The 13,668-nt window shown below is 47.5% G+C and overlaps 1 protein-coding gene across 5 annotated transcripts in view; it reads right to left on the bottom strand.

Annotated features, from left to right (window-relative positions):
- SLC4A4 (solute carrier family 4 member 4) overlaps positions 1-13,668 on the bottom strand; it is a 145,609-nt gene that overhangs the window by 18,728 nt on the left and 113,213 nt on the right. For all 5 annotated transcript variants that reach the window (XM_074540394.1, XM_074540395.1, XM_005492152.4 and 2 more), the window contains 8 exons: positions 11,493-11,580; positions 10,188-10,342; positions 9,806-9,919; positions 8,249-8,423; positions 6,374-6,507; positions 3,092-3,363; positions 910-980; positions 393-581 (listed from right to left, as the gene is read on the bottom strand). In XM_074540394.1, the coding sequence (XP_074396495.1) occupies positions 393-581; positions 910-980; positions 3,092-3,363; positions 6,374-6,507; positions 8,249-8,423; positions 9,806-9,919; positions 10,188-10,342; positions 11,493-11,580 (1,198 nt within the window). The remainder of the gene's footprint in view (positions 1-392; positions 582-909; positions 981-3,091; positions 3,364-6,373; positions 6,508-8,248; positions 8,424-9,805; positions 9,920-10,187; positions 10,343-11,492; positions 11,581-13,668) is intronic.

Raw genomic sequence — 13,668 nt, 5'->3', positions numbered from 1 at the left:
GGATGCCAGAAACAGGGCAGTCTCAGAGAGGAATGGCTTTGGCTCACACGCCTGGCCTGGGAGCCTCCCCAAGGGACAAAACAGGCAGATGCACCTGAGACGTGCCTGAAAGTTTGGAAGGGTTGCCTTCAGCACCTTTAAGACCCCTGCCACATTACCCAAGCAGGTTACAGCTCCTCTTGGCTCTTCTGTTGCCTTACCTGTGCTCTCCAGATGCACTGGGAGCAATCCCAGACATCCCTCTGATAACCAGATCCAACAACCAGCTGCACTTTTATCCTGACTGCTTCCCTGCAGAGCATCCATCCCTCCCTGTGTGCAGGACAGCAGCTCCAAAAGGAAGGCTGAGCTGTGCCCTCACAAAGACTGATGGAGTGACAGGAGATACTTACAGTGGTGGGAAAGTAGCGACTGGTCTTGAATTTCTTCAGGGCCATGGAGCAGGTGTAAGTGCCAAAGAAGAGGATGAAAGACATGAGGGTGATGTCAGGGACATAGTCACAGTTGTTGCCCACAAGCTGACCCCCATACTTCAAGCAGTCCTTGGCTGTCAGAGCTGCCCAGTCAATGGTGCTGTTGGCCTGCAGGAAAAAAGGGAATGTTTCCATAAGGATGTGGATACTTGGCCCATGGTGGGACAGGAATGGTGACAGAGTATCTGAGAGGAACAGGGAGGCAGCATGCAGAAGTTAGAATCACTGAAGCACAGAACGGTTTGGGTGAGACCATTTTCCTGCTGGTGTTTGACTAAAAGAGGTTGTTATTCTGTGCCTCAACTTCCTTCCCCCACACAGGGATGTGATCCAGCAAGCTCCACTTCTTTCTCCTTGCTATCCAGAACTTGCCAGCAGAGTGGCACCACAAGACTCTGCAGGCCATGTGATCCCTGCCTTCCCAAGGGGAACTCACCAGCTCAGAGGAGGGAGAGACCAGCTCATAGTCTGACAGCACCATGGTCCTGTTAAGTAATGAGCTATTAACTGCAAGAGAAAAGAAAACAGGCAATATGGTGAGCAGGATGCAGGAAACCGTTGGGAAGGAGAGACAATTCCAATTATTAAATAATTTTTCTGTCAAGCTGTTTGCCACCTCTTTGCTCCAGAAAAGTTAGGCACAAGTGTTTCATAGAGACTCAAAAGCCTCAATCATCAATCACTCACAAAACAGAAGAAGAAAAGGTTAATTGAAACATAACCCAAAACCAACAGGGATTATATTTTGAGTTGATGGTAAAAAAAACCCCACAAAAAACCAGACAGACAATATAATATTTCATAGCTTTCAAATATTTTCCTAATGATTTTTGGATTAAATTAAATACCCACAGAGCACTCCTAATGATTGATTTCAAATGCAAGCACAACGCCAAAGATACCCAGAAAAGCAAAATGTGATTCAGTGTCCAGCATAAACACAGTTTTGAATTAAAAGAAAGAAAAAAGAGAGCAAGAAATTGAAATCAACAAGATGGGGGTAATTTCTTTGAAAGAAGGAGCAGCATTCCCTGTGGCTTCTGAAGCATTAGGAATCATGAATTTGAAATTTCATTTAGAAATGCAATCCTTCCTGTAAATGGGCTCATGGCTGATTGAGGTTTTACATAAATAAACTATTTTCACTTGGATGTCTGGAGAGCCACAAGTGCTTCAATGGAAGTGGAGACTTCCAGTTTGGCATTGACCATTCCCATCGTCCTAGTTTCAAGAAGGAATTCACTCTGCCATTCCAGCAGAGGCAGAACCAGGCTGTGCTCACCAAGGTCCTGTGTTAATAGGGAAGGCAGGCACCCAGCCCCAGGGAACGGGCTCTCGACACCTGCGAGGAGCAGCCAGCAGCTTTTCCTGTTGGACAGGTGTGCCAACATAACCTGCAGTTTGCTCTGGGCACAGATCAAGTTTCTTACTCACTCCCCATTGTTTGTGGGATCCTAGGAGTGGTCCTACTTCCCTAATGGTACAGCCAGCCTCTCTCAATTTGGATTTGGGTTTTGTAACCCTTTGTTCTCAGAGCCATAGGTACTGGCTCTATCTGCCATGCAGCCCACACTCCAGAGATAGGCTGCCCTGGGGATACACTTCCCTTCTCGGAAGGGAGGGAATTGTTTGTGCTTTCCCTCTCATCCGTGCAGCCAGGAGGTGGGAACCACCCACGTTTGGGTAACGCCTTGAATAAATCCAGCTCCTGAAACAGGAGTGGCCTGAGCTCCATGGCAGTGACCTCAGCTGCACAGCAGTGACCTGGCCACCACTGCTGCCCCTTCATGGCATTTGGAATACCATTTGGAACGGGGATGCAAGGAGACAGGGGTGCAGAAACAGCTTCTCCACTGGTCATGATGCTCTCTAGAGGAGCTCCAGCAAGGCCAGCTGTAATGTGACATGTAGGTATAGAAGAAGGGATTACAGGTGACTGTGCCCCTGTCACAGTTGCACTAATTACCAAAGAAGAGGAACAGCCTTATGACCCTCAATGGGTCATAGTAACTAATAAAGATAAGTGTGACAAAAGGGATGGGTTGGCTGTTAAGGGGTGGACCTTGAAGAGGAGGACCTGGATGACCCCTGAGGAAGAAGGAACAACCAAGAAGAACTAGAGGATGGACAAAATAAGGCAGAGAGTTGCTGCTGAACAAGATCTGTGGTGAGGTTTGCAAGGGGCCTGCTGCTGGAGCCTGCAGTCATATTCCAGCAGGAACAGCCTGCAGACTCTGCAAACTAACACATGCAGTCACAGTCAAGCAGGAATTAGCTGCAGTCAGAGTCCACCAGGGAAGCCAATAGCAGGAGCTTGCTGTAGTCACAATCAGGATGGCTCAGTTGTAGAGAAGAATAAACGGGAGCCTTTTCACGTCGTTGAACAAGAGTCGGTGTCTTGGCTCACTTCTACCCCCAATGAGAGGTCTGCTGCAACACTGACATTCCACTTGGGATGAAATGTACCTCTCAGCTTCTAAGAGACTAAAACAGGATATCTGAAGGTGACTGATAAAGAAGGAATAATCTACCTATTATCTGGGCTGCAGCACAAGGGAAAAGGAGAGCAAAGGCCACCTCCTGTCTACAAACTGGAGAGGTAATGAACACTCCCTTACCTGGATCTAGTGGTTTACAGGCACAAGAGTAATGAGTGATATAGTCCACCTTGAACTGGGAGTTGATGGGATAATGATCTGCCAGCTTGATCATCTTCTTGAAAGCATCATAAATGAAGATGAAGCTGATGAGGGAGGAAAACCCTTCCTCGGTGAAGCGGGTGAAGTACTTGACCAGGAAGCTGGCGTCGGTGGCCACGAGAATGAGACACTGGAAGGCTGACCAGAGGCCGATCCAGAGGCGGAACTCCAGGTAGTCAAAGTCATTGTCCCTGCAACAAGACAAGGGGGGCAAAAAAGGAAAACATTGGGTTAGATAAGATCAGGAAGTAGAAAGCAGATGTTACATGGAACAAAGTTGAGTCAGGGGATGTTGAATCACAGAATGACCAGGTTGGAAGAGACCTTCAAGATCACTGAGTCCAACCCAGCCCCAACACCTCAGCTAGACCATGGCACCCAGTGCCACATCCAGTCTTGTTTTAAACACATCCAGGGATGGTGACTCCACCAGCTTCCTGGGCAGACCATTCCAATACTTTATCATCCTTTCTGTAAAAAACTTTTTCCTAATATCCAGCCTATACTTCCCTTGGTGCAGCTTGAGACTGTGTCCTCTGGTTCTGTCTGTGCTGCCTGGAGAAAGAGACCAACCCCACCTGACTACAGCCACCTCTCAGGGAGTTGTAGAGAGTGATAAGGTCACCTCTGAGTCTCCTTTTCTCCAGGCTAGACAACTCCAGCTCCCTCAGTTGTTTCTCACAGGGTTTGTGTTCCCAGCCCCTCTCCACCCTCACTGCCCTCTCTGGATGGGCTAAAGGGTCTCAAGGTCCTTCCCAAACTGAGGGGCCCAGAACTGGACACAGTGCTCAAGGTGGGACCTCACCAGGGCCGAGTACAAAGGAGATTGACCTCCCTGCTCCTGCTGGCCACACTGTTCCTGATCCAGGCCAGGAGCCATTGGCCTTCTTGGCCACCAGAGCACACTGCTGGCTCATGTTCAGACCGCTTTTGACCAGTACGCCCAGGTCCCTTTCTGCCTGGGCACTGTCCAGCCACACCGTCCCCAGCCCATAGCATTGCAGGGGGTATTGTGGCCAAAATGCAGGACTGGGCACTTGGATTTATTAAACTCGATCTTACTGGAGTCTGCCCATCCATCCAACCACTCTGGGTCTCTCTGCAGAGCTCTCCTACCTTCCTAGAGATTGACTGAGACTGGACATAGAGTAAAAACCTTCTCCCAGAGGGTGGCTGGACACTGGAACAGTCTTGCCAGGAAGCAGTCATGGCACCTAACCTGATGGAGTTCAAGGAGCATCTGGTCATATGTGTTCTTGGTCATATGGTTTAGTTTTAGGTAGTCTTGCCAGGTGCACAGAGTTGGACTTGCTCATCCTTACAGGTCCTTTCCACCCTGGGATATTCTATGACAAACCCTGGTGCTGGGAATGGCAGGGGATGGAGAGCCATGCACCCAGCTGCATCATTGCTTTCTGGGGACAATGCCCCCCATTGTTTGCTGCTTGAGGCTGAGGTGCTGTGCCAGCACAGAGTCCAAAGGTGGGCTTTTAGGAATGAAAAAGTGCCTCAAGGGAACACTGGAGCAGATGAGGACCTGCCAGGAAGGCCACTCACTGCCTGTTCTGGAGAAGGAAGCAAGAGCTGGTGGGACTGGCAGGCTCAGGCAGCTGTAATTCTCTGGAAGCCAGAAGCCCTGACCTGGAAGAGGGCAAGGAGCAAGTAAGAAACAAAATTATTTAGAAAAAGAGAAAGGAAAAAATAAAAATACAAGACCTAAGTGACAATTCTGAAGTATCCAGAGTCAGTGCCTGAGGGGGCAGGAGATCCCATCCATCTGAAGGCAGCTGGCAGAAACCCAGCTACACTGACTCCACACCATTCAAGAATTTCAGAAATGTTAAACTATATTATTTTAGCATTTACTTCTCAAATTCCTGCAGCACTTCTGAAGCTGACAGAGCAGGTGGAAAAGCACTGTGTCCTGCAGGATTGCTCCTAGCAGGGAACAGCATGTTGTGAAAATGAACAACCACAAATGCATTACTGAAAAATCAAAGCACTCAGTTCCAATTTCCTTGTAAGAAAGGCCTCCTTTGAAAAGGCCTTCCTTTCTGCTCTGGCAGGTTGTTAGGACAATGGCTTTTACAACTGCCACCTCCTCCTCAGGTTAACAATAACCACCTTCTTCCTTCCAAAACAGTACAAAGCGCTTTTCCATCTCGCTTTTTTCCTGCTGCCTGCTGCACCTGGGCTTTGTCATGCTTGCCAGGTGCCAACAGGTGCAGTGTGTTCATTCCTGACTCTATTCACTGATTCCAGATGAGGGAAGAAAAGAAAGGTGCCCACCTCTTGCTCCACTGTGCAACTCACCCTTTGGTAGTTTCCAGTTTCCCTCCCTAGGATAATCTAACTTTCCAGCCATTTTTTCTAGCCCCCATCCCTCCCTACATGTAGGAACACAAGTCCTGCACAACCTGCCATGCTGAGAACACAGACTACAAGGGATTTGGGGTGTATTCTGTGTAACCTAAAATGATCTCCTTGCAAAACACCAGCCAAAGGGTCACCAGCCCCATGGGTGAAATCATCCATGACACTGCTGATTCCTTTGGGGATTCCAGTGTATCTTCCTGATATTGCAGATGTGGGAATGGTAAATGATCACACCTAACAAAATGGGCTCCCTTTAGTTCTGGGTGTCAGCTGTCAACAAAGTGGAGAAAGCAGAACTTCTTTATACCAGTTAAATGGAAAAAATGCAGGAAATTTCCTTTAAAAGCAGAAAAGCTCCCCCATGGAATTCTGGGGGCTGTTTCTACCAGAGACACTTTTGCTTTCATAAATAATAGTGACTATTTCAAATGGCCACTGGACAAATTCTTGGCAACCTTGAGACCCACGGGATTTTGTTAGTGAAGAGCAGGATTCATTTCCTTGTTCCTATGGGAGACAGAGAAGCAGTGATGGGGAGAAGCAGCGCACTGCACCGAGAGCAAATTCTTCACCAAGGACTGAAGTGGCCAAGGCTGTTTTTGTTTCAGGAGGCCCCACAGAGACAGGCAGCCACACACTGGGCAGTGCCCTGGGACATGCATGCTGGGACAATCCCTGATGTGATTGCACTGGGTGTCAGCAAGGAACAAGACCTTTCATTCTGTACTAAATCCCCTCCTTCCCCAGCAGCAAGCAGCTCATTCCCTGGCTGGATTTCCTTCATGTGGGACATTCCTGTCCCACCCTCTGCCACCAAGTACTCACTTGCTGAAATTGAAGAGGAGCCTCTCAAAGACCAGGACAGGTCCTGTGCTGCTCAGAATGGTGAGGGGCTGGCCAGCCAGGAGGCAGAACACAGCGCCGGTGACAGCGGTGCCCAGGAAGCTCTCCAACACGCCCTGCAGGGACACAGCACAGGAGTCACCCTCTCTGAAGGAGCATTTCTGTTGTGGCTGCATGTCCCTGTGCCTGTGACCAAGGGGACAGCATCCTGCAGCCCCCCCTGCAGCTGTCACCAAGATGTTGGTGCCACACAAGCCACAGTTACTCGGGACAGCCACACATTAATGTGCTGAGCAGCCATTAACAGCACAGGCCAATCCCTCCCTTCCGCCCAGGCAGCAGGGATGCGGCTGCAGCTCTCCTGACTTGTCAAGGGTACTGCAAGAATTGCAATCCAGTTTTGTGTCTCTCTTCCTTTAGAAGACACGAGTTAGTGTTTTCACTGAGGAAAGCAACAGGCTGGCTGCCTTTGGGGGACCTGTAAGGCTGAGCCCAGTAATCCCAGGGCAAGGAGCAGCCTTCACACAGCTGATCCCCTCCACTCCTCTTGTATTATTCATGGAGAGGGCCCTCGTGGCCAAAGCATCTGGAATCTCTTTTTCCTGCGTTCTTCCACTTGTCTGTAGCTAAGAATAGCGTCTTTTCTCAGAAACAGAAAACTCAGGAGCAAGCTGTGAAGACAGTGCTGGCTGGGGCAGCTCTCAGGACAGGGAGCAGGGATGGGCCACGCTCAGTGCCTGCCCCAGCAGCAGTCACATCACTGTTTACAACAGACAAGACACAGACACACAAACTGTGATCTAGTCACCCCAAAAATACTGCTCTCTGAGGGGGTTTTTGCTACTTGATAGTAAGCTTGAGACTTCTGGACACAATGAAGTGTTTCTCAATTTGAACTAGATTTGGAATCAGGTAACATTTCCCCTTCCTCCTGTAATTTAAAGACTGCACCTTGTGCAGAGCAGACAGGCTTTGCTGTGCTACCCCATGACAGTCCAGTGTTGCTCACTGGTGGGACCTGGAGACCTCTCCATTCCTGACTTCCCTGGAAAACGCAAACTGTTTGTACAGAAGAGAGGGGAGCTGGGCACTGCACAGGCTTGCTGGATCTTACTCTAGCCTGTAATTCATCACAGGGAAGTGCAGGGCTCCAGATATGTGCCCTCATTTCCTATGTTTGACTTAATTAAACCTGCATAAATTAATAATTCAGCCATTATCATTATGAGCTTGATTATTGCTAGGAGATTTGACTGAACTGGACTGGCTGAACCGAATATATCTAAATATAACCTCCTACTTTTCCTATTATTCCACTAACACACAGGAGGACCTCCAGCACTGTTAACAGAGAATCCCTTCTCTTTAGCCTGAGCTAAGCCATTGATCCAGCCTGTCCATGGATATGTGCCTGGTTCTCAGCTTGTGCCCTCCCACTACTACAAAATTCATCTTTCTAAAGACCTGACATTTCTCTCCTGTGTTACTCATTTTCCTAATAATTTTGGCATTTTCTTTTCACCAGAGAGGCCAAAGCCCAGGTACTGTAGGAATCAGGCAGAGGATTCAGAGTCAGCAAATTGAACTGGACTAAAATGGTACAACTGAGAGCAGATCAGAGGAGCTTCTCGGTACAGAAGGAGCAAAGACCTTCTCTGTTTCTTGGGCCTGCTTTTATTCACCATGTAAGGAACTGCTGTACAAGCTTTCAAAGAACAGCACAGCAGCAGAGAAAGCAGTGAAAGCACAGAACACCTCCATTATTGTAGCAAGAATTCCAGCTTTGCCAGTGCCCAAGCACTGCTCTGACTGGACAGCAAAAGGCTGGATTTGCTGGTTCTGAAAGCTCTTGCCCACCTGCATGTTCTCCGTAGCATCCCCAAGCAATCCCCCAAAAGTGATGGCATTGGTGACAGTGGCCAGGTAGATGAAGAGGATGGCTGAGAGGGCCTGGATGTTCAAAGCGTCGTAGAAGTCGCTGGCGAAGAACGGTGCTTTCCTCTTGATGTCTTTGATCAAGCCCCCGCAGAATCTGCAGGGACAAGCAAGAGGAGACTCAGGCAAGATGTCTCACAGTGAAACTCAACATGCTAAACCAGCAGAGACACTGCCAGCAATGAAGTATGATCTCTAAGGAGTGAGATCAGCACGTTGCAAACAGCCTTATCAGAGCTGTGGTGGTCCAGGGATCTCAGAGAGAATCCTGTAAGGAGAGCTAATATCTGAAACTTGTGATGCAGCTGGAAAGGGACAAATTGCAGGACTACAAGCCACGCTTCTGCTGAAACAGACCACTACAGTTTGTATTTCAGGAAGCTCATCTGTTGGTTTTTTTTTCCCCAAATATATTAGTTGATGTAATAAAACAGATTAACTCTGGTCTAAGTCCCTGCCTGAATTTCTCCACATAGCAGACACCATGGCTGGGCGAACCAAACAATGTGCTGCACGGAAAAAAAATTCAAATTAATAACCAGCAAAAGAACTAGAAGCAAAAACATAAGGGAAACACTCCTGGATGACAAAAGAACTTTCTTGCAGATATCCCTTTTTGTATGATCACAGACAAGACAGTACTTAAGTCTTATAAACTCCACATGGCACTGACACTGCCAGCATGAAAAATGTTTGCTTAGCCTCTTGTTCCCCTGCTCACAGCTCCCCACCTCTGCCAGGACTGCACAGACACTGTGGCAGACAGGTACACACCACCTTCTGACCCCAAATCAGGACACTCCACTGCCTTGTACACACCAAGGCAGCGTGAAGACTTTCAGACTTTCCCTCTAGAATTTAGACTAGAACTAGAACTGAAAAAGAAGATTCAGAGTGGGAAGGAAGGCACAAAGCCACCATGAAGCCCTGTGCACTGATCTTGAAATGCTGAACCCGCTGTTTCATGACCACCTGAGCTGTATTCCCACTCCAGTGGACTTTAACATGGCACAAAGCAGAGTAATAAAGCAGAGAGTAGGGCCTGGGGCACTGTTACCCTCTCTCTTTCTATCCAATAAAAGCCTTTAGCTGTGCAATCCAATTGCAACACTAATGTCCAGAAAAGGGAACATCTCTGCTTTTGGCTAAGGCACCCCTTCAGCAATCCAAATGGATTAACTAGGGCTTGTACCAGCCATGTTTATGTTCCCTACAGCTCATCTGACTTCCCAGGCTCCCAACAGGCAGCACCTACCTGGGCCTTCTGTCCTTTTTAATGGTTCTTTATCATCTAATGAGCATCTGATCCATGACCTTCTGCCATCTGCTGAAGCCGGACATTCTGAACCCTTCACACAGCCTCACTCTGGGCAGGAAAGGCCCCCAGGACACATTCTGGGGTCACACCTGAGCCTGTACAGACAGCCCACTGGGCTGGGGATGCTTTGGCAAGGGAGGCATTGCAGGGGTGTCACCGACCTGCCCGTGCGCTGCAGCTCCTCACAGTCGCCGTGGCCGCCGCCACCGTGGCCGCCGTCGTGGGGCGTGTCGCCGTTCATCTGCACGTTCTCCCCACCCGAGTACATGTTCTTCCTAGGCCAGAACACAGCATGTCAGAGCACCAAGAGGAACCTCAAAGAGCCCATCAAACTACCAGCTGTGTTATTGTGTTCCTACAATATCATCTCAAAAGGTACAGACTTCCAGGAACATCCTCCCTCACTGAAAATATCTCCAGGCCTTTCTAAATAGTGACAGCCAGGTGCAGGTCACTCCATAGACCTGGCACAACCAGAACACCGTCTCTTCCCATCCCCTCATGCCCACTGTCCCTGGCCAGCAGCCCCTCTCCTGCTATTACCTCTTATCTGAAGAAGGGAGAGACTTGGGGGGCTCTATCCTAATGGCTGGATCCCATTCCCCAGGGGGGAGCACAATGACTTCATCCAGAAATTCATCGATGCCTGCGATCAGGTCCTGACGGTCCTTGGCTTTATAGGCAATGTCATGGAATACCTGCAAGGAAAAGAGACTCCCCGTGGGAAAGGTTTGCATTTTCTGTGGCCCTGGCTCCAGAAGCAGCTGCTGAGTTCTACAAAATCAACTTAACTCCTTCTCAGAAACCTCTGAGAAAGTATCAAGACATTCGCCACAAGGAGGTGTGACCGTCAGAAAGCCCCTTCCTTTGGCTGGATAACCACAGAGATTCTTTCCTTTTAGGCATATATCTAATTTTAAGAAAACCATTTATTTCTAACCTTTAAAAATGTTAGTAAAGCCATTATCTATATCATTAATGCAAAAAAGTTTTCTTCTACATAAGGACTTTCAATTACACTTGTAGAAGACACTTTGACAAAGTCACCTACTTCAGTCTATCAAACCCAGATTCATCTTCACCCCTGTGACACAGAACTGATAACAATATTTACTCATAAACAACATCATAAGCTGGTTTTAGTGAAAGGCCTGGTATTAATAATGAAGAACAAATGAGAAAAGGTGGGGTGAGGAAAGCATTAATGCTGAATTTTATAGGAATCTTCTGGACTGTGTGGAGAGGAGATGGATCAGTGCATGTGACAGACGAGTTGGTGGCAGGAAGGGACTCTGGGGCTGTGGGAAGCAGCCCAGTGAGTGACAGAAAGCTGGAGAGCTGGGAGCAACTGAGCTGTGATGAAGGAGCTGTAGGGAAGAAAGGAGCTGTAAATGAATCCTGAAAGGCTGTCCATGGCAGCAAGGAGGGGCCAGCTGCTCCTGGCTACACATGAACACTGCCAGTGCTTGGGACACAGTGCCACACGCAGCACCACATGGGGGAAACGGTGCTGTGGGCATCACCTGCATATCCCTGGCCATGGGATTCTGGGATGGCAGAATGGGACACAAGGTGCAGACCACAACAGAATAAATTCAACAATTAATTCACAGTTGATATGAAAGAGTGATCACTAGCAGGACAATACACACGGCACACAAACCTCTCCTAGAGTCACACTTTTAACAAACACAAAGTCAGAGGCAGTAATTTTGTCAACAGATGGAATTAGGAGGTAACATGGGTATTTCAGCTGTGTGTGAATGCTCCTTCCTGTTGACCAGGCTGGAGGGAAGGACACTGTTACTTGGGAAAACCATTTCCCACTGGAGATGCCAAGACACCTACCTCATCTGACATCAGCGTGGCAATGGCTCGGCCGATCTCATGATAGGACTTGGCTTTGCCCTTTGGTCCCAGCAGAATGAAGAGAAATCTGACAAAACCAAGAGATTGTTCCCACTCAGGATGGCAAAATCAACTGCTTATTACCTGTACAATACCTAGACAGAAATCTGGCCTGAAATTTGTGGTCCTTGTTAGAGATCTGGAGGCTGCCAGTGGCCTCAAGCTATCTTTGGACCAGAGGTTACACCCTGTGGCCTACCATGGTCTGTGCACTACGAAAGCCTGTCCACCTCCATGGGGATTTGTTTCATGGAATCACAGAACAGTTGTGTTGGAAAGGATCCTAAAGGCTATCTCCCCTCTCTACTAGCCAGCTTCCTCCAAGCCCTGTCCAACCTGGCCTTGGACACTTCATTTTCCACATGATCTCTTCGGGCAGCAACTACATCCAAGTCACAGCTGAAGAGTTTAAAAAACGCCATGGTATGAAATCTTTGGAAGTGCAAACATACAGATGAAATAACCTCACCAGAAGCACCTATCCCCTTCCAACAGCTGGATTAAATATTATTTTATCTCCTAACTCATATATGATGAGGTACTAAGTTGAATGGCTTATGAGGAGTATTATATCCAAACAAGCACTTTCTGTTCAAGAGAATCTAGAGTCCTAAAAGAAAAAAGGCAGCAAGTTAGTAGGACAAGATCCATAAATACATACTGATTGGCATTACTCCATAACACCTCTTAATTGAGTCCTTCACGAGGTGTTTGAGTGTTTTACTGGAGGTTCACAGGGAGGTGAGTAAGCCACACACACCCAGGTCATGTCCTCTGTTCTCCTCCCACCTCCTGGAACTTTCCCTGCTTTACCAGTTCTTACAAAATAACACTCAAGAAAAACTGTTCCTCAGCCAACTCTTTCCAAACTCCAGGATGCAAATTAGCCAAACATATTAATATATTAAAAAAAGGAGGTTCATAACTTCAGGAGCTGCTGCTTGGCATTCTCCTGGTTTTCCAGGAGAACCAGGCACTTCCATAACCCTCTTCTGCAATAACCCCAACCAGCTGGCTCTTTTCCAGCACAGTGCAGCAGCACCTGAATGCTCCTGCACTACTAAAACACTCCTGAAAACAAGGAGACTGCGGCATTTTCCAAATTTTTTGTCCTAATTCAGCTCAGATCTGCCTTCAGTGGGTTGAACAAGATCCTTTCACGCGCCAGACATTACAAACACAAAAACACTAATGCATTTTAGTGGCTGTAGCATTAATATGCAGACAGGACTGCTTCTTCATGCAGAAAACATCAATCTTAATTGTATAGGCTATATTGTATAGGATTACCAGAAGACACTGTGTCAGATTTTATTGGTGGGCAATACATTCACACTTAGTTTATTGGTTAGTACATGGTATTTTGCATGTCTATCAAACTTCTGTATTTATAGTTAGTTTACAAATTTTTTCTACTGATTTCCATGAGACAGATCTTATTGTTTATGCAGGTGCTAGTTGTTTTTCACCTAAGAATAAGTTGTGTTAACAAACCTTTCATACCTAAGATTGTTTTTGGATGGGAACTTGCAAATTACTCAGCTGCACTTAGAAGAAATGACAAGCTAGCTATAAATTTAACAGAGCAGGCCTGATTTGATGAGGCCTTTCTTCTATAATTCTTCTACCTGTCTACAACAAGTGGCCTGAACTAGAGTATGTGTGCATAGATTTATTATCATTTAGTTATGAACATTTCCAGCCACAAAAGCCCTCACTCCATGCTGTGCCATACTCCTCCTCTTCCTCTGCTGAAGGCCACTCAAGAATTCCTCCCTGCTTCACACAATACACGCTGAGTTATCCAGTGCCCATCTCTGACACCTAACATTGCTAATAATGCTGCAAGGCAGGGAATGGGAGGTTCCACCAAGCTCAAAGCCTCTCAGAAGTATTAATAAAATGCAATGTTTCTCTCAATGCACTGCTAGAACAGCAACTCCATAAGGGCTGAAGGCACCTATCAAAAGAATCTCAGCCAATTCCTGGAGGAAAAGTGCCTTTGCAGTGAAAAGCCTCCACTGGCAGGCCCGGGAGGACCAGATCTGCCCCTCGCTCTCCAAATACCTTGGACAAGTTACCTCACTTCATTTGAGACCTGCAGACACCAGCCTTT

This window comes from Zonotrichia albicollis, chromosome 5, assembly GCF_047830755.1.
Source record: "Zonotrichia albicollis isolate bZonAlb1 chromosome 5, bZonAlb1.hap1, whole genome shotgun sequence".
Lineage (NCBI taxonomy): Eukaryota > Metazoa > Chordata > Aves > Passeriformes > Passerellidae > Zonotrichia > Zonotrichia albicollis.
The sequence above is the reverse complement of the archived record's forward strand: the minus strand, read 5'-3'. Positions and strand labels throughout refer to the sequence as shown.